At 37.1% G+C, this 22,072-nt stretch overlaps 1 protein-coding gene across 1 annotated transcript in view; it reads right to left on the bottom strand.

Moving 5' to 3' along the window:
- The window catches only part of IMPG1 (interphotoreceptor matrix proteoglycan 1), a 51,931-nt gene that overhangs the window by 8,830 nt on the left and 21,029 nt on the right, over positions 1 to 22,072 (bottom strand). Inside the window, exons 8-12 of the mRNA XM_030944774.1 lie at positions 20,814 to 20,872; positions 19,063 to 19,083; positions 17,394 to 17,647; positions 15,905 to 15,981; positions 14,568 to 15,069 (exon numbers count right to left, since the gene is read on the bottom strand). Of these exons, the coding sequence (XP_030800634.1) occupies positions 14,568 to 15,069; positions 15,905 to 15,981; positions 17,394 to 17,647; positions 19,063 to 19,083; positions 20,814 to 20,872 (913 nt within the window). The remainder of the gene's footprint in view (positions 1 to 14,567; positions 15,070 to 15,904; positions 15,982 to 17,393; positions 17,648 to 19,062; positions 19,084 to 20,813; positions 20,873 to 22,072) is intronic.

Genomic DNA, 22,072 nt, shown 5'->3' with positions numbered 1-22,072 from the left:
TGGTCTATACATAGACTATAAAGGTCTTCTGGCATCCTCTTATTACAAGCAAAGTAACTTAAAAGGCCTTGAGGGCATACCAAGATGATCTCTGAGCATCTATCACCTGTTTTTATAAGCTGCCAGTTCTTAGCAATCACTGTGTCTCCAGCTGGAAGAGACAGACAGCCAGTGACCCAACCGTTTGCGTTGGTTCCTGTTAGTAAATGGGCTCACATCAAGGGCTGCTGGGCACCTACTCTGGCACAGCACCAGTCCCAAACCCAGGGATCACTGACCTGTTCTTTGTCTAACAGATGTCATGTTACTGCTGCAAGACTTGTCTACATAAGTGACATGTTGAAATCAGCACTGCAATGATTTACAGCTCATTTTACCAAGGTTTTCCTCTGTCTACACAAGGCTTCAGTAAAATTAAATCTTAAGAAGTTAAGAACTATGGATGAAACAGAGAAGACCTAGACATTTCATAGAATCAAAGAATGGTTTGGGTTGGAAAGGACCCTAAACATTATCTAGTCCAACACCCCTGCCATGGGGAGGTTCACTACACCAGCTTGCTCAAGGCTACATCCCATCTGGTGTTGAACTTCCAGGGACTGAGCATTCACAACTTTCCTGGGTAACCTGTTCCAGTGCCTCACCACCCTCACAGTAAAGAATTTCTTCCTAATATCTAACCTAAATTTACACTCTTTCTGTTTAACGCCATTCTCCCTTGTCCTGTCTCTACATGACTTTGTAAAAGATCCCTGTCCACTTTTCTTGTACATCTCCTTTAGGTCCTGGAATGCACAGTAAGGTTCTCCCCAGAGCTTTCTCTTCTCCAGGCTCAACAAGCCCAGCTCTCTCAGCCTGTCTCCATAGGAGAGGGGCTCCTGCCCTCTGACCATCTTCATGGCCCTCCTCTGGACTCCATGGTCTTTTTTGTGTTGGGGGGGCCAGAGCTAACCAGAGTACTCCAGGTGGGTTGTGACAAGAGTGGAGTTCAGAACTGAATTACCTTCCTTGACCTGCTGGTCAGTGAAATGAAAAACAAACCCTTCCCAACCCTTTGCATTTAAAATATTGGGTTTATATATCACATCAATATATATTGATTTTCAGAACTAGATGTAAAGAAAATTCTTTTTTTATTATAAGATTGGTGAAACACTGGAACATGGTGCCCAGAGAGGTGGTGGATGCTGCATCCCTGGAAATATTGAAGGTCAGATTGAATGGGACTCTGAGCAACCTAATCTAGTTGAAGATATTCCTGTTTATTGTAAAGGGGTTGAACTAGATGGCCTTTTAAGGTCCCTCCCAATCAAACTTATTCTATGAATCTGTGAATCCATATGCACATAAAAATATGTATAAAATTTTGCACCAGAACACAAAATACACTTACATCATTCATCACAAAGGAATTATTTGTAAAAACTTCACCAGTTTGCTTTCTAGATGAGATTTTCACATCAGAAGACAATTATGTTATCAAACCTCTACAAGTACAAACTTGGAAGATTTAGACACTCAGTCTCAGCATATTTCATTTCAGCAAAAAGTTTAGTTTCTAGAACTAACATTCAGGTGTAGGGATCCACACAGGGCACAAAATAAGTCAATGAAATTAAATATACTCCCAGAGTAACCACATTGAAGGTTAAACAATACAATGGAATTAAAAGCTGATGTCTGCAATAAAAACTGCAACTCAAATTTCAGCCACCTCTTATCCTCTCACAAAGTTGTTTGCTGAACTCCCCAGATGTTTTTTTTGTACTGCATAGCTAAGGCAGGACAGTATTGTACCAAGAGCGTTGTAACAAAAATTAGACACCCATTGGCAAAGACATGAAAACACTAAATTAAGAGGCATTTTCCTGTGCCCATGCTATATTACATCTTTGTAAAAGGAGTTGTCCGTGTAGGCATTTATTCCATGCTGAGGGAATGAAATACATAGATTTGACTTATCAAAAAATAAAACCCTGCCATTTCCACAACTTTTTTTAAGGTATCTTATTAGTTGGCCCTCATATTTTTTTAAATGAGAGAAAACCTTCTAATTGACCACGAATAAGGAGTAATTGTTAGGGAAAGGTCAAATTGTCATGAGACATTTTCCTAGTGGGTTTGCATTAATGAGCAAGCCCAGAATGTTATACTTTAAGAGGTCCTGGCATTTCCTTTCATTCATGAGCATAATAAGCACTGACATATTTCCCAAGTCCACTGGTGGGTATTCTGTACATGTTCTGTATATGAAAGTTACAGTGCTACAATGTCTATGCATATATTTGCATACTTGCTGGCTGAAAGAAATAACCAAAGAATGGAAAAGTGTGCAGTTAAGAGATTGGTTCATAATACAGAGTAAGAATCACCTTGTGTGCAGCTCTGCTGATGCCAATACCAGATGGATACAGAAGGTAGATGCATTCAAATTTACATATTTTGTTGGTGCCTGAAATGTCATTAAATCCCTGGACACAGGACAGCTGTGTACAGACAAAGTGCTGAATTTATGTTTGAGGCCTTTAATTTTTAACTAGGACACAAGTAATATGAGGATTAAGATAATTAAGAGAAGAGGATCGTTAACATAATGTGTCACAAGTGTCTCCCAACACATGATTACTACACTGATTACTGATTACATTCATCTTTCTCACTGCAAAGCCAAGACAAAAGAGCCACAGTGATCTAAGACTGTCATTCTGTCTGTCTGTATGGAACCTCCAGAAACAAGGTTCAGTGTCCATTAAATCCATAGAACTCTTTCTCCACTAACTCCAGGGAACCTGAGTTCACTGGGAATGCACACCATCTCTCCTCCATCCTCCAGTCCTAAAAACTCTTTTCTCTATCAACCTTTTTCCTTAGCATCCACACTGGAGCTCTTGACTAGTCTAACTTTTCATAGGACAGCCTGAGAGCACAGCTCTAGCTCTGCTGCTCACTCCACTACTGTGATGTTCTGTGTAACTTATAGAAGCCTTCATCTTATTTTAAAAATTTCCATACCTTGCAGCTGTGCTTCATTATCAATGTTCTCAACCTCAAACATAAATGTCGTTCTCACATGATGTCACAAGAAGAGTATTTTTTATCTTAATAAAATACTGCTTAGTAATGGTAATCTTCTCTCATTATTCTCAGGACTATTTACTTCTACCTGACATTGAAAACTTAAAGAGTGAGAAAAAATTTGTGAAATCAAGACCTGAAAATTTAAACCACTAGAGAATTCAGGGCATTGAGCAACCAAAGCTTACTAATCCTGTCTATATGTTATGAATGAAGGATGATTCTTTAGCTATCTCCACATGCGTATCAAAACCAACCTTCTGTTCAGCACCAGACAACCCTGTCTTACAGACTTTCCTGCTTAGCTAAGTAATTTGTGAAGGGCCACAGACTGTGTGTTTGATTTAGGATGTGTTATGACATTGACCTCATCTCACTGGGATCTTTACCATGAATTCTTTTTGGGAAGTCAGTAGTATTATTTACTTCTGCAATGACTGAAGAAATAAAATGCAAAGAACTCTTCACTTGTTCCATTGCATAAAGATTAAGAGCAGACCATTAAGAAAAAAGCCAAGCCATGACTGCTTTCATTGCTCTACAATTTTTCCCTCACAGTAGCCAAGTCTGCCTGAGAGCAGCAGAGTGATGCAGCTCACTAAAGTCTGACTGTCCATAAACATTTCATTGGTGCAAGTCAGCCAGTCTTACTCAACTCACATAGAATTTTCAGTATAGGTGAAGAATTCTCTTCACATAATGCCTGTCAGTATTTTGATTGATGCAACTGTCCTTGGGAAATGGAAGCTCCCCTAGACTTTATGGAAGTCAGTCTGTTGCAGAAAGGAGTCACATCCGCCTTGAACAATTTCATATTTGGTCACTGTACCAGTACAAGCCCTCTGAAATATCAGTTTCTTGTGGGATTAAAAATTAATTATTTCTTTGATTATAATTATCATATGCATTGGCCATAGCATGGCTGAAAATAGTAATTCAGCTTGCTGTTTTATAAATATGCTTATATAAATAATTTGCTGCTTTATAAAGGACTTCTGTTACTTCAATTAAAAATTTTCTGAAGAGGAGTCTTTCTGTCAAGTTTTGAAACAATGAAATCAATACATTTAATATTTAAAAAAAATTTGACTTCAAGTTAATAATTTAAGTACAACAGTTGGACATAGAGCAGATAACTATTAACTGAACAATTTTACTTTTAGACCTGCATCAAATTCATATGCTGAGAAACCTGATGTTGAACCTTCACTACTGTCTTTGGCATTTTCATTTTTCAGCAGTTTTAGAAGATGAAGCATTTCAGAAACACAGATATAATTTAAACAATACAGGAGTAGCTGATGTTTAAAGCATACCCAAAATTCTGAGTAGAAGATAAGAATATTATACAGAAAGGTGAGGTGTATAATCAGATACCTGGTATGGACAGTAGGTCAGTGGTAGGTTATTTCCATAACATGACAAGTCATTTTCACCATTTACAGAACCTTTTACCTCTTCTGCTTCTGAGATTGCCAGATAAAATTACATACTATTGCTCAAGCATTCTGAAAGTCAGTTTTCTGAGTAAAGTCCTTGCTAAAAATTATGCAATCAAGAATAAAATGCTCTTGTGAAGTAAGTGGACTTGTAAGTACATTTACATAAAAACATGTAAAAAATACCAAGGACACCATGGCTGTTTTGTATTGTAAGATATTTTGTATGGAAGTTCTGCATAATTTTCTACCATAGATATATCATATTAAAATACATATTAAACAAGAAAGATACCATGCTAATCTTGGAAGCAAACCCCAGCAGCAGTGAATTTGCAAAGAGAAATGCACTTCTACAAAGCAATAGAATCAAAACCAAATATGAAAACTCTTGGTTAAAACAATAGCTTCAGGAGGATTTAACATCTCTTATTCCCATTGTTGAATGCTCTCAATTAAATTAAAAAAAATTTCTTTCATGAATTTAAAATAATGAAATCTATGTGAAAACAGCCTGGGCCTTTACAAACACCTAGAAAAATGGAGACATCCATCTAAATGTTGCAAACACTGCTATATGACACTGTGACAGTTTTAGAGCGCCCCAAATGGAGAACCTGGAATACTCTTTTTGATGCATTTTATTTTGGAATGTTTGGAAACAAAATCTGACAAGGTACAAGAACTTAAAGTGCTTTCAAACTTTCTGCCCATTTTCTCTATTTTTCTCAACTATGCAACAGGAAAAAAATGAGAGCAAATTTTTGTAGAGAATGGGAACATCAGACAGTTTTGCGGTATCAAAGTTTATTAGTTTACAAAATGGTAAAAACAAAAAACAAAATAGAAGTTGCATGATACAATTCAAGTAATGTGTTGACCAAGGACCTAAAACAGAAAAGAAAAACATGAAATTAGAAAGTTAAAACCAGTGATTGTCTTACAATTTCATAATCAGACGAGCACTTTAAGGCTTGCCAAGAAAAATCAAAACACTGAACATACTTTTTTTCTACCCTTTTACTATGCAGTCACTTGTATGAGAATGTTCATGGAATGAAAGTTACAGAATGAGGAGTGTTTTGGTCTTCTAAATTGTGCCTTGGATGTATGTAGTCTGATTTTTCTCAATGTTTTGAATTGGATAATGTAACTCTGTGAGACAGTGATAGAAGGAGATATTTGAGAGGGAAGATCCTTCTGGCTTTATGTTTCATTGTAGGAATACATTTCAATCTTACTGATATTAAAAAGGACTTTGGGCCAGATGCCTTAGTGCAGACTTGGCTTGTTAAATGTGCCCATTGTGCTTGGATTGTGGACCTGAGCAGTCCAGAGCAGCCAGAGCACTCTTGTCCGGGGGCAGGCAGGATGCTCAATGATAAACCCACAGTGCATGAAAATTGTCCTTACAGCCACCGGCCCCAGGTTTGTGTGCCATCCCCCAAGAGACCTTCACGTAACACTGGGGTGCAGAAGTCTTATGCCATGAGCTGGTTTTTCAAAAAATGACAGTTAAATTAATATTTGGGATTGTTCTCACATAAAATGACTGGATTAAGGTACACAAGTTTCCTTTAACTTTTCCAATTGTTTTTGAGTAGCAGTGACAATACAAAGATGAAACATTGTTACTCTGACTGCTCATAGAACTTACAGGTACATTGGGAAGCTAAAAATAGGAAAAAAATAACTAGTGAGCTGTCCATAAAATACTCTCTTCACTCCCCCTGAAAGAACTACTAAGTATTACTAACAATAACCTTATTGCCATAGTTTTTAAGGGAATTGTTTATAAGAGGGCAAAACCTCCTTTTAATCAGCAGGGTAAAAAAAAAGCAGAAATCATTATTTTTTGTAACTGCAGCTGATGGTGACTCTATTCTCTTCTACCCTGCCACGTAATACCATTAAAATAATCTGTCTTTATGTTTTCAGGCATGCATTCTCCTCAAGCCACTCATTATTATTATTATTATTATTATTATTATTATTATTATTATTATTATTATTATTATTATTATTCAAGGTTTGCAGTATCATGTAGGCATATTGTGAAGTTCTTCAAGATTTATTCAGCATAATTTTTATTTTTATTGTTTCACTTTGAAGTGTCAGCGTCTGATTCTGAAATGGTGAAGAAGATACAGGGATAGCTAGGTGTAGATATAGAGGGTATAGAATAGGGATGAGAATGGAACTTTGAGCTTATTTTATTTAAGACAAGTTTAACCAGGGCTTCAGCAACTGCTCTAGGCTACATATACATTTAGGAGAAAGGACTGAAATGTGTTAAAATAGTTTCCGAACTTAATTTCTTTCCATCTCTAGAATGATAAATTAAAATTATGGCAATTGTTATGGGAAGATGGACCTTAGGAACTGAACTCCTCAGCTATGAAGATGCCATTCATGAATAATACTTTTTGTTTTTTCAGTCAGCCCCAGCAGGCTTTTCTGTGCCAGCAATTCCCTGCTCCAGCTCTGCTTGAAAGCCCATTATTCCAAACTGCATGGCAATAAAGATGATTGTTAAGGAATGTTTGACTCTGTATAAAATTTTGACTATAAAACTCTGTTATTGGCACCACTATTCTACAAATATTGTATACTACAATAATTTAATTTTTTAAAGTCTACCAGCTGGGGAAGAATGAAAGACAAGGCCAAATATGTAAATTCAGTAAAATGAAGAAGAAATAAAATATTTTGCATCCAGGCTTGGTTTAATCATGTTCTTACTGATGCATGTAATGATCTTACTGTTCTACAGAATGAAAGTGAAATTTCTGTGTCCTTCTAATTTACACCTGGATGTCATTGCTTGAAATTGAGTTTAGTTTTTTCCTCTACAGAACTTCATAGAAAGTTTGAGAAAGAAATGTTAAGGACTTATGGGAGAAAAATTGCATGTTATCTTCAACTTAAAGTCAGAAGTTACTTGCATTTGCAATTAAAACCAAAAAGTCTATAACACCCCTGACAGCAGTTTAAGTTGTAAATATTCATAAACGTGAATCACATTAAATTTAATGCCATTATTGCAAATATGCCTCCATTTAAGATTTTTATGTATTTTTGTTTGTTAGTTTAAAACACTGTAGCGTTTTTAAAACACTAGCTGCTTAAATTGATATTAGTATCAGTGCAATCTATGTAAGGCATCTTAAGATGGCTGGGAAGATCACAGCTGGAAGGCCAAGCCCTGTCTATAGACAGAGATACAAAATTCCATTGAGTTATGGAGCAGGTGATGGAGCAGAGGATATTCAGAGCACCCAAGTTACAACTTGTTTATAACAGTCCAATGCAGGTGGCATGAGTTATTCTCTAACAAGGAACAGACTAAAAAAAGTTCCAGTCTGAGGTCAAGTAGACTCTCCTATGCTGGAGAATATTGAATTCTCCAAAGAGAGGAGATTAATAACTTAGAAAGTCAAAGTTTTAGTACCATTTGATCATAATAAAATTTTTTTAAACCCAGCATTTCTAGCAAGACCATGGATTTTTAATAAGTGAGGGAAATGCATTATTTAGGGCATTTTAGTCTCAGCAGAGCCACTTTGCCTAATATTTGTTCCAGCTGGACTACATGACATGTAAAGTTCATTAGTTTCATTCATTTATGACATGACAAATGTTAACCTTACACTCCCAGCACAGAAGTCTGTATTATTTGTTTTAAAATATTTCTCTGATTATATTGCTGCAAAGACCAGGGGTTTTAAATTAATTTTATTCAGGACAATAATATATTTAAAGTACACATTTCAAATTATTTTTGATACTGGCCCTTCAATTTCTGAACTTATTTCTGCCTTTTATATTTGCCTTTATTAGACAATTATAATTATTGCAGTCGTGTAAAATCTGTAAACTGCCTCAAGTTTTTAGCCCTTTAGTTCCAAACAAGATTAATTTTCTGGAACAAAGTGGAATTAAACCACATGCAGCAACACATATATATCCCTCCTGGAGGGAGAGCTCCTTCATGCACTGTAACAAAGAGGAAGAATTACGGGTGGTTTGTAGGCTTGACTACAAAGTGTGACTGAAAAAGTGGTGGAGCACTGAGGTTTCTCTTCCTGCTATTTTCATAGGTGCACAACGGGGTCTTACCTTTTTTCATTATTATACATTATTATACATTTTTTCATTATATGAGAAGATTTGCATCTGGATAAGCAAATTTTCTTAGCAGCAATATAAATTGTTTTCAGTACTTCACACAGTCATTTTAATGAGTCATTGGAATTACCAATTGAGTTTAAAGAAAGTTATCACTTGTTTTGGCTCATTTATGTTGTGTATTTGGGGGGTCATGAATAAGAAATAATATTTGAAGGAAGACAAGCTTAGCCTTAAAGTAAAACAGAAGTGGTTGGATAGCTTAATAATTTAAACAAGTCATGTGTTAAATTGGAAAAATAGATAGTGCTCACTTTCTCTCAAACTTTTTCGCTTGGATTAGTAATTTCATTTCAGCATTTCTAAGTATGTTTTGAAAATGTGATGTAGATTTTGTTCTATTCCAATTGCTCCTGCTGTTCCTGGCTCAGAGACAGCTGGGCAGAATGTTGTCGTTAAAATCCGACCAGATGCTAATAACTTATTTTAATGTGTTTACAATTCCTCAGGGATACTCTGAGTGGGCAGTTCTAACTGATCAAAATATTTCCTTCAATCTAACATATCCTAATATGGGCCAGCTGGAACTCTTCTATTCACCCTCATCTTCAATTTATAGACAACTTTCAGACTAGTGAATATTGTATGAGGTGCTTGAGAAAATGACATTGCTAGACCTACCTGTTCACTTCTCCAAACGTCAGGCAACCTTCATAAAAAACACTCTTTGCACATCTGAAGCAGCAAGAGACAAGTAGAATGGCACAGAGAGAAGCTGATGGGGAAAAATGTCAAGAAAATCCTGTCAGTTTATGATCCGAGAACACATAAGGAAAACATAAAAATATTCAAGGGAACAGAAGAGCTCTTACCCTCTATATCCATTGATGTGAAAAAAATGGTGAGCATTCCTGGCACAACGAATGAGTGAATTCCAATCCTGGGAACTTCCAGAGAGGTTCTTGCAAGAAACAACGGGGTTTTCTTTTCTGTGACAATGCTGGTTATGCCAAACAGAAAACTGTGCCAAGCAAAGACACTCCTAAGGCAGCTGAGGTTGAACCAGAGGCAGAGAAAATCCACGAATGTGCAAAACCCTGAGATTTTTTCCTAAAGATTACTTGGAAATAAGACTGAGTGATGAGTGTGCCACCTAATTAACTGTTGGGTAGCAGGATAATATTAATGGGGACAATGTGTGAACATGAGATTAATTATGGCAATAATTAATGAGGCTTTTATCAGTTACACATACAGAGATGTGACCATCATGTACTCCTTATCAATGGTTCCCTCCCACAGAAAAAAAATCCTTGCAATAAACCCTGCAGAGTATTTGTCTCTCAGAGTCCTTCTTGAAAGCCTGAGGATGACCCAGCCTCCTCAAACTGAGAGGCAGTAAATCTGAGCAGCTGAAGGATTTTACTGCAGCTTTGTTTTGTTTTGCAATAACCTCTCCAGAAATAATGCTGCCTCCATGATGGCCAGGATTTTGGGATAAACATTTACCTGGACTGTACAATTTGTTAGTGGCTACAATTAAAACAAATTCAAATTACATTTCTTACTGTTTAGGAAGCCAAATATTATTGTTTGTTTTACTGCTGAAATTTCTTGGTTTTTGAAATAACATCTGTCTAATACATTGCATAAATTGCTTCCCTTTTGAATTGTCATACTGTTTTACACAGTCACAGGAGGACTGCAAAGAGAAGAAATTTAACTGTACAGAAGAAATTTTAACTGCAGAAGGAGGAAAATATGAAGAAGAAAGAAGAATGCTGGAGAAATGTGATCAGGTATCATCTCAGACAGTAGGGGGAAAAAGGCCCTTTATTTTTTGCACTAGTTGTAAATGGAAAATAGAAATAGACAATATTTTAAAGGTGCTACAGCAAAGAAAAACCTTTCTGAGGTGTCAGATATTGAAATAGTGACATCTGATACAGGCATTTCAGAACTTTTCAATTAGAGATATGGAAAATTGTGCCACAGGCTTTCTTCTAATTCTGTAGTGAAATCTCAGAACACTAGGCTTACTTTAAGGACAGCTTGGCATCTTCCTGCTGTTTCTGGACTAGTGCAGGGGGTGGAGCAGCTGCCACCACCATGTGGCCAGCACGGAGCTCCAGTCTCCCCTGGCCTGCAGTTGGACACCCTCACTGTGCAGAGCTGCCCCTGCACAGCCCTGTCTGAAAGGGGCCCCACGCCTGCTCCGGGCTCATCCCTCCCCCTGGCTGCCCACGCCTGGCAATTCCCATTCTTCCACGGCTTCAAAGGACACCTCTCATGGACTCTTCATCCCTCACCTGTTTTTGCCCACCTTTCTCTAAGTGTCTTATGCAGAACTTTGCCTGTATTTATGTGTGTGAGGCTGAGGCTGTTTATCTTTTTAAAAACTGTGAAATAAATTTTTTAAATTACTTGCTCGGTGATCTTGGGCAGGCCCAGTTAAAGTAGTTGGTGTAGGATGTAGACATTCAATATTCAGGAGTCTGTAGTGATGTCCAGCTCCCAGCACACACATGTGACAGCCAGTGCAATAAAGCCCATCTCTGAAACAGAGCTAACACCTAAAAGAACCCCAGACTATGTTATTTTTGGTAGTCGGTTTTTCCTTTCATGGTAATAAAGAGTGAATTTAGATTTCTAAACACATGATGAAGAAAATGTGCTCCATCTTCTGGAGAGTAGGGTGGGGAAATAGTTGAAAACTAATACAGTAGTGTTTCAGACAACTGTTTAGACCCTAATCCTCTGCCCAACCTTATACAGCACTGTCTGAGTAGTTCCTGCCCTTTCACACCAAAAACAGTTTTAAGACCTTTTTTCCCTTCAATATTCCTAAGAAAAGCAGCTATGAAATGCAGCCAGGAACAAAGTGTGAAATATTCTGTACCAGGTAGGTTCTGCTGCCATATTAAAATTAATAGCACTAACACTGGCGACTTTAATAAAACCTGAATTTCCAGATTGAATTCCATCAGTTCCCATGGAATGCACAATATATCAGGAAATAAAAGGCTACAGGAAATACTGTACACACAGGACTGCCAGAATTGAAAAAGGCTTTAAAAAGGGAAAAAAGTTTTAAAGAGTAAAGAGTATACATTTTAAAAACTCAATAAATAGGTTTTCAACAGCTTTCCTGACTTTTAGGCATGCAGTATGCTTTGTGTCGTAAAAGCTTTTAAGAAAATATAATGGCTGTGGCTTTGAGTCATTGCTAACACAGCATCCCTACTTTTTAGACAGGGAACAATTATTTTTTTTCCCTGCTACTCAGCTGCAGAAATAATGATGGAATTCTTATACTCTGGTGCTTGTTTCAGACATAACTTTTATTCAACAAGGTGAAACAAGACAGAATGCCTTATTTTGGGGTAGACTTTTTTTTTACAGCTCTAGATTTTGTTCTATTTTGCAGTTTGACAGGTTCTAACCTAAATATTCAGCAAATAATTTCTTAAGGGGTCAGTGCAAGTGAGTTAAAGATCTTCAGCTTCTTCCCTTCAGTCATTTGGAGCTCATAGGCAAGAGATGTTTAAGAAATTGGGAAATACATATGTGACTTTATGCAGTTTTTATGACATCAAGTCCCTAATGCAATGAGTGAATAGAATGAAAAATGCATGACTTTCCTTTCCTTGCAAATGTAGCACTTCTCCACAGTTATAATGAATGTTATTTGAAGGTATGCTGTGCTTTTATTAGCAGCACTACAAGACTTCTCAGCATGCATTTGAAAATAGTTGCATGTAAGACTTTTCATCATAAACATTATTTTCAGGAACATTTGACAGCTGATTCTTGTAAGAAGTGATTTTTCTAAAGTTTAAGTCACTCTGCTAATCATAAAGTATTTGTTTTTCTCTCATTTCCAAAATCTGTTTATAAAGGCAAGATTATAGAATGGGATATTTATATTCAGTGCATTAACTACCATGCAACAACATGACCATGAAATGTGCTGTGCTCTTCTCAGTCAGGAGATGATGGTTGTGTGCTCCCAAGTGGGGTTGTGCGCTCCCAAGTGGCACCTTTTACATCCTCTACTCTCTAAAACACTGATGTAGTGGTTTGCTTGATCCAGAAAAACATGAATGGATGTTAATCTAGAACTTCCTTTTCTTTTTTCCCTGACAAGTTTTTTTGCTCCGCCTTTTTGAAATTTTACCATAATACTCTGTACTAAGTGTTCCTTATCCTTTGGCATCTGTTGGGTTTTACAGGCTATATGATGAATGGACATTCCCCACTCCCACATTTCTGCCAGGCAGGCCCATTGTGAAGGATTGTGAAGGATGTTAGCACCATGTAATCCCTGTCCAGGTCTCCAATCAGCTCTGCCTGGCCTGTTTGCCTTACAGGATGTGGGCAGGCAGCAGGGATGAAGCTCCCTTCCTGCTGGATTTGGACATGCTGGATAAGGAAGAATATCTTGAAAGTAGGAGAAGGGTTCCCGCTTCTCACTTCAAGAGACTTCTGGAGTACAGGAGGGACATGAAAGGCCAAGGCCTGGGCAAGGAGGGAGCTGGTTGAGCTGGGACAGAGTAGAACCTCCTATGGGAACAGGGAACTTTCCTGCAGCAGGGAGCACTTACAGGCTTTGAGTGTGACGTTCTTAGACATCCAGAAACACCAAGAGTGTCGAGTGTCGTTGTGCGAGCTAATGCATGTTGTTGGAATTTTGCCCTAAATTTGCCTTTTGTTTGTTTTCCTCTGCAGATTTTTTATTATTGCTTAGAGACTATGTGGGGACATCAAAGAATCCTGCTGATTCCCATGATGTGCTTACCTGCCCTCTGCTTTCCTTTTGAGAGAGTCAGTCAAAAATCCGAGACAAAGCATATTAATATTCATCCAAGAACTAATTCCTCCCTTGTGCCTATAGTGACCTCTTGCATATTACAGAGGAAGCACAGGCTTTGAAGTGTAAATAAAATCTAAGTTTACTGACCCAACACAGAGACGGTAAGGCCAGGCCAGGGAGCAGGATTGGAGGAGCAGCAGACAAGAGCTGGGACAGATGGAGGGCAACTCCTCCTAATCACGGCTATTCCTGCTTTGCCAGTGGAGGCTCCTGCCCTGCACAATTCAGCTACCTGCACACAGTGGCTCGTATGGCTTTGTAGCTGCTGGTAGAGGCAAAGGAAGCAGTAACCTTACAGATATTTTGCTGTTCTGGGGGAAAGCCTAAATTGCCTGTGCCCTAAAGCTGACCCTGATCTTTGTCTGAACTTTCTTTAGTTTGCAGGGTCAGCTGTGGGAAATGTGTCTATCATGAATTTTTCATTTGAAAGGCTGCATTATCCAGACTTCTTTTTATGTATATATATCCTTTTTTCTTTTATTTCATATTTTTCCTCATGTAGATGGGTGCTTCCATGACTACTGCATAGATAAAATGGAATAAACAAATAGAGAAAACAGAAATTTTAAAAAAATTTTCACATTAATCAGACCTGTAGATATGAAAGCTTTTCTGAGCCATGGTACTCTTTGCTTGGAAGAAATTATGTCATGTTACTCTCGCAGCTATCACCCACAACTGACAGTAGAGCCCAAAGTAATTTACTTTCCATCTTCTAAGTACCAATTTTTTAAATGTTAATCTAGAACTTCCTTTTTATTTTTTTCCAGTGACATGTTTTTTTGCTCTGCCTTTTTGAAATTTTACCATAATACTTTGTACTAAGTGTTCCTTATCCTTTGGCATCTGTTGGGTTTTACAACCTTGAACTAAGGTGCATTAGGATTTTGCTGAAGAGACCACCAGAAATGTACATTTTTCACCTTTGGTTGTGAAGGAGAATTTTCTGTCTCAATGGAAAGGAATGCTTACTGCTCTGGCACGTGACTGCACGTGTCACAACAGCTGCACCTCTCCTACTCCCTCTTACATAAAAATCTCTTGTGTCTTACCTTGTCCAGACAGGCTGTCTTGGTCGACTTCCTGGAAAGGAGGTTCTGCTGTGTCAGTCAGTTCTTGCTTCTCTTCAGCTTCCCTGTCCAGCTCTCTGGCAGGCAGGAGATGGGGTGTGGTGAAGCTCCCCGTGGTGGCCAGCTCCACTGGAGACTCAGAGCCACCCGTGAGCGCGTCTTGGCCAGCAGAGTCATCTGCTGGGGGAGGCAAATAGGAATCCTCGGGTTTTGGAGGACTGCTGGTGCTACCCAGAGCACTGAAAGGCACTGTGAAACTTGGGTGGTCGGTAGCAATACCTTGGGTGTATGGATATCTGTCCTGAAATGGTTCTCTGGAGGGTTTGGTAGGAAAATCAGGTTCAGATGTAATAAAATTATTGAATTCTTCAGGGATACTGATTTCTTCACTTAGAGCAGGGCTTTCAGTTGTAAATTCATCGACAAATACATCTCCTCTTTGATCCACTGTTGCTGGACTGGGATAACCTAGTGGGAGCTCCTCCTAAAAAAAGTTTTAAAAAACAGCTTTCATTATTATGTTTGAGCTTCATTGCTAAAAAGGCAATAATCTTTCTTTAGCCACATGAGCTAGCAAATAGCTAAGTCAACATGGAATCATATTATGGGTTGGGTTGGAAGGGGTCTTACAGCTCATCTAGTCACAACCCCCCTGCCATGGTGACATCTTCCACTAGACCACATTGCTCAATGCCACATCCAACCTGTCCTGGAACACTGCCAGGGATGGGGCATCCTCAACCTCCCCAGGCACCTGTACCAGTGTCTCACCACCCTCACAGTAAAGAACATCTACTGCATATCTAACTTAAATTTCCCATCTTTCAGTTCATTTTCCTTGTCCTGTTACTACAGATCCTGACAGGATCTGTCTGACAGAGTCCCTCTCCAGCTTCCCTGCAGGTCCCCTTCAGATACAGGAAGGCTGCTAAGAAGTCATAGGATGTGTAAAATGTTTGGCATGTGATCCTGATCACAGTTCCTGTAATTTTAAAAGTGGTGGAAGAAAGATGACCTTAACTAGCCCTGTAAACTGCTCTCTTTTTGTCATTAAGATGTACTACTGAACTGATGAGACACTGCTTGCTTTGTAAGTAAATCTGGAAAATGTAATCAAGCAGTAATATTTACCTGTAAATGCTCTAAACAGTATCCCAGTTGCAGTAAAACAGCACAACATTCATCCTTACAGAATGTACAAAAGGCACATATGTTATTCCAGCACAAGAAATTTTTGTGTGTTTATCTGCCTCTTAAACACTGTTTAATTTCTTTTCCTTTGGAGAAATAAATAAACATGAAAAATGGTATTAACCTACCAAATCAGGGCCTGCCAGAGGAATAGTGACCACACCTTGGATATCATTGTCTAAATCACTAGGTGGTATAATAGTTTCTGCAAAGAAAATCAAAAGTATTAGAAAGAGAGAAAGAGACAGCACAGAATACTTCAGCACCAGCACATTGAAAACTGATCAAAACACATAAACTCAATTAAAAAAAAACAGTACTAAAATGCTCTCCATCAAAAAATTGCTTTTAAAAATCCATCTAAAGACAAAAAAACCATCAATTCCCATTCAAAAAGACAATTATGAAGAAAACCAAACTATATATGCACTATTCTTCATATGCTTTATTTAGCATAAATGGGATAGGTCTGTAGACAGCTGAACCATGGAGAATGCTTAAAATCATCTGAAGTGTGAACCCCTCAGTTAAATCTGCATGGACTACAATGACTCATTATATTGTGCTCATTAAGCCTCAAGTCATTCCAGTTTTAGCCTGAGCCCACACCATTGCAATGTCGGTGTTTTGGCTTTTTTGCTCAAGTTGTTCCTTTCACCTCTCAGAGAAGATCTCAAAAGTACTTGCATGGAAACTGTTTGTCTAAAATTGGGTATTAGAATTAACTACTGGGAGAAAGTGGATTAAAAATTTAGTATTGAAGTGTTCTATATAAATTTTTTTCTTGGGACTTTTCCTCTACATTAAAATATGACACTTTATTCTTACAGAAAGTATTAGTTCAACTGAATAACTTTTTTTTTAGTAGGAAAATGCTGCTGTTTGCAAATGAAACACTGTAGTTAAAATTCAGTATGAGTTTTGAGGTTGTTGCAGTAAACATGCATATGAAAAATTATTTCAAATTATTTTTACCGCTTTCTAACACATCTCTCAAAAAGTAGTTCGCTAGCTTTGAAAAAATGGTTGATGAATTAGAAAGGGATATTTATTAGCTGGATTACTGAACAGCAGATCTTCAGCTTCTGCTGGAGTTTTTCACACCCAGCTTGTCTTCTACACTCCCTCTGTGTTTCAGTGTGTGAGTGAAACACATCTTTACTGATTTTATCTTGGGATCAAATGCTGTTTAAGGTGCCAATGTCTCTGATGCTGCTGAGAGGTTAGATGGCTTGCTTACAATAAAGACAGAGTTTCAGAAAGCTAATCTGATGTTAAAGGCAGATCTAATTTTTTTCTTGTTAAAAAAAGAAGAGTGTCCGTACTGGAAGCTAAAATACTCATAGTATTTATTTTATATTTCTCCTCTTAATGATCTTAATGTGCAAAAAAAAAAACCCAAAAAACCAAGAAAAAAAATTCTAATACAGTTGCAAGTTAAGCTGTATAAAGACACATTTTACTGTAAAACTTAACTTATTTCAACACCAAGGAGAATGGACTATGTCAGATGAAAATCATCTGTTAGAGAAGCAAAGGACACCTTACTGAAATTGCATCAGTTTGGGAAGGCAAGATTCAGGTTTATGCCTGGCACCTGCCACCTGCTTTACTGACCATCAGTAAACTGAAGTGTTCCAAGGTCCACTGGCAGGGACTGGTCTTCATGGAGTGCAGTGGCAACCAGCTGCTGAAGGTCTGTTACTGTCAGCTTGGTTGCTGATATTTCCCTCTCTTCAACTGGAGAAATTGGTATTTTTTCACTTTCAACCTTATTAGATCCAATAGTTGAGATGTCATCTGCTGTGCCTTTGGTTTCTGAGCCATCTCTCTCAAAGTTCACCACGTATCTTGCTACTGTGCTGCTGGATCTGCAAGGGGGAAAGGTGAGAATGCCCAGAGCAGCAAAATCAGTCACTGCCTGAGAAATGATTTTCCACACCAACAAATCTGCAGCCATAACATATTCTGTTAGAGTAATGCAAATTTACTTCTTTCTAATGAAACTGTCACCTTCAAATTACTTTTCCTTCACCTAACTCCTTTTTTTCCCATGCATAACTTTTAATAAAAATTCCCACATTGAAGATAATTGCAAAAATCTTCTAACATAATCTGATTTAATCTGACTACTCAGAAATCTGTAGAACTGGTAACATAGTCTGAAGTCCTTGACTACTGATTCAAACAGCTATGAAGGCACGCTGGGGTTATTAGAACCCATAATCACACATTAATTATTCAGGAACTTATGAAAAGGGATTAGATAGTTCATAAAACTGCAGATAAGCAAAAATCTTATCACAAGAGACATTTCTTTGCTCTTTTTCAAAGAACAGCCAGCTAATGTGGCAAGCAAATCACTTTTTCACAGTGGGAGTTAGCTTTTCCCGGTGCAAATGGGTGTGTATGGCTTCTCCCTAGACATTCATGTTTAACAGAAGTCTCAAATATTCACCATTTTTAATACATCATTTTTTACACATGTTAAATTCACCTAATTAAATGAAAAATAGTGAGTACATTGTAAACATTTCTATTCCACTATGTTACTTTTTTTTACGATGTCAAATAACAATAAAGAGAAGAATTTCACTTTTATCTCATGTGTGCAATACATTTGCATTTATATGACATTGCAAGAATTCAGGAAACACATTAGAAAATTCTTCCTTTTAAAGCATGAGCAAAAGAGAAATTCTGGGAAACTGCTAGACAAATTATTCCCCAGTAGCACTTTTAAGGAGCAACAACAATAGGCTCTGTAGCTGTTTGTATTACCAGTGAAAAACTTCCTGCATTTTATCAAGCTAGTAACTGGTCTCTTTGCTATTCTATCTGCCTTGATAATGGAGATAACAAATCAAATTCTACATACTTATTGGAAATATTGTGTACATGGGAATACAGCTAGGAAACAGCAGATCAAAAATGAAAATTTGAATATAAAGTTTCCCTACTTATTTTTCCCTTTCAGTATACAGCTGGTATAAATCTTTAGTTATATAAATGTGAATTTTCTTAGGTCAAAGATTTTCTTTTCTTCAGAGACATCCTGACAAAATTTGATTACATGAAACATTCAGATTAAAGTAAAAGGTGTCCCTGGCACTTTATAGCACAGGTTTTGTACTTAGGCAGATTTTGTACTTAGAACACAACCAATTCACTTTGTCACTTCAAGATAAAGACATTTAATGATTTATCTATGTACATAATAAAGTTATTAATAACTATAATTATTATAATTAGTCTATGAAACAATTATGAATGACAGAAAGATTACCCATCTTTCTCCTTCTTCTGTCTTCATTTCATCGCAGAATAAAGAATGTGAGAAAGGATTGCAAAAGAAAGAAAAAAAAAGATTCATGTTTACTGGTAAATCGTTGTCACATACATCACAACCATCTTTTGACAATTCATCTTATCTTCTACATATCATCTACAATTTTTAGCTCTGTGTGAAATTGACAGTCTACTCTCCATCAGTTCACTTTTTCTCTTCCAAACAATGGGAGTCACTGTGGTTTGTGTCGGGAAACAGGATTTTTATTTTACCATGGCAGTCTGAAATATCAGCTTTCCTATTTCCATTGTGAAATGGTGCAGTTTGAGCCCTGTCACTGCTAATCTCTGTGGTGGCAATGGGCACTTGTGGCAGTACTTTCCATGATCACAGTTAACACCCATGATGTCTACTCAGACTGTAGTCACAGGGGTAACTTGAACCATTAATTACCTCTGGAAGACATGTCTGTGTTGACCTTCTACACATAATGCTCAGTTATTTTCCCTGGTGAATTCTACAGAATACCTATGATGTTGTCTTTTTTCATTGCTTTGTGGGAAATGCTGGTGGAATGTGTAGTACTATGGCAATAGTACTACACGGAGAGAATGGACAGCAACACCCATCTTTGCTGATCTGTAACTCCTAAAGCTAACTAAATTACTGGATATTAGGAATCAATCCAATTTTTCCACCCTGATGAATGTTCTTTCATACCAGTTAAGTCCAAGATATGACAGTAAAATGGATCCCAGACCTCCTGGAGTCACAACTAAATGAGATTAGATATTGCAAGTTGTAACTATGAGATGCTACTATAGATTTTCTCTGCTTGTGCTGCAGTAGGCAGCTTTTTGTTTTATTAATTTCAATATAAAAATACAAGGAACTAATTTTCAGACTATTTTGCTCTTCTCTCTCCTTTTTCCAGGCAATTTTTGCAGAGAGAAATGCTAGGAAGAAGGATGTTCTTGTCTAAAATTGCATTGCAATATGAGTGTTCTTCAACATGTATTAAATATTGCTAGAAGTACTGAGTGTTCCTGATCTGTGCCATAAGACTGCATAAATTTGTCTTTTTTCCCTGCTCTTTCTTTCCTTTTTGCAGTTTCTTACTATTATTATTTGTTTTTCATTTGATTCTTTATGCAATGTCCTCCCCCTCCCCTATAGATTCTCTATTCTCTGAAAGAGTAAATGAGGTTGTGTTAGTAGTAAACACACAAGGAAGCTAAAACTAAAAGAAATGGCAAGACAGAACACAAATTTACTGAAAAAGTGAAACTTTTTTAATTGTCTGGAAGGCCTGAGAAAGAGCTACTGAAAAAGTTTTATATGTGTGAACAGGTATCCTGCAATCCTCTCTTGCCAAGGCACCTTCACTGCAAGGTATGAAGGGCAACTAAAAAATTGTCACCTAACTAATCATGCTACTAACTCTCTTTATCTTGCCATTTTAAAAAGTCCTTAATACAGGGTTGTTAACAAACAATTCAAAGAATTTATTGTGTCCTTCAAGCTTCAGGGGAATCAAAGCTACTTTTGCTACTTCAAAACCTCATAGTCTCACTTGGGATATGTCTGTACTTCCTGTCATATTGTCCCTATGATATTCCCATAAAATTGCTTTCTGTTCACAGAAATACACAGCCCACTATTCTACAGGTCTCTTCCTTTTTGAGGACAAGAAGGAAGAGGAGAACCCTCAGAGCCAACAAAAAGGAGAGCCCCATTTTCTTACTTACTTGAATCCTAACACGCGGATTTCTTTGAATCCTGGAAGTTTCTCAAATATTTTTTTCATCTATAGAAAACCATTTAAAAAAATCAGCATAAGATCTATGACTAAAAGACAATCACAAGATGACTACATAGACAATATTTTTCATATTTCAGAAAGAGGTTTAGGAAACAGTCTCAATTGTGCTCTTTTGGGTATCACAATTGCTCAGTTTAAACACAATATTTGCTTTGCATATACTTGTTGTATTACCTGCTAATATTGCTTTTCTCAGTAATGTAACTATGCAAACAAGGGATAATCTTTTTGATAACACAGCAAGTAAAACAACATGAATCAAATGGTTTTCTCATTTTCAGTAGTTTTGGTTCATGAATAATTTTGTGATTCAAGTCACCTGTAAATTGTTAATTATTTAGAAATATTAAGAGAGTTTAGATTATCTGACAAATCATTTAGAAATCAAACAGTTTTCACTGTCTTGTACAAACAGAATAACCATACAATTTTAATTCTAATGTTAACAGTAGTACAATTGTATGGTTTTGAATAGAAGAGGCATTACATGTGTACTACACAATGTCTGCAGGCACTTCTGTCTGAGGGTAATACTGAAAATCTTCAGATAAACCATTTTTTGCCAGCTCTGCCAATGCATCCTTTACCATTTTTCTACACATATCTGGAACTGAACCAGGAAAGTGAAATAGCTTCCACTAAGGAATGCTCATGAAACTGATGAGAGGCTTTAGTTAATTTTACTAAGAAAACCTTTTGGGAACCTCAAGTCATTAACTGCTATCAGTTAAACTGACAGCTGAACATTCAGTTAATATTATTAACTGTATGAAAATACGACAGATGTTCCAATTCTTACATAAACCCTGGTAATGCACAATGAGTGTATGTCCTTTGAAGAATAGTTCAGACAACAGTAGCTAATTACTTTTAACGTTTATATTACATTTCTCATTAGGTTTATTGTAGAAATTAAATTATGACAAAGTGCTGCCCATGAATTCCTGATTAAGTCTGAACAAAATTCCTAAAGTTATTCTGTTCATCCATTATCTGAGGATTCTACAGATGTCAAAGATGTTGGCGTGTTAGCTTGCTGGTTGAATAGATGGCTTAAATCTGGGGATAAGCTGATACTACACATGAAGGAAATGTGAAGGTCTTGAGAAAACAGGAACGACCTGTTTAAAGTGAGGGCAGTACATACTAATCCTATTTTATGGTGAAGATAATTTCATTGTATGA

The sequence above is a fragment of the Camarhynchus parvulus genome, chromosome 3 (assembly GCF_901933205.1).
Source record: "Camarhynchus parvulus chromosome 3, STF_HiC, whole genome shotgun sequence".
In the NCBI taxonomy this organism is placed as follows: domain Eukaryota; kingdom Metazoa; phylum Chordata; class Aves; order Passeriformes; family Thraupidae; genus Camarhynchus; species Camarhynchus parvulus.
Note: the sequence above shows the minus strand (reverse complement) of the source record. Positions and strands in the feature narration are given on the sequence as shown.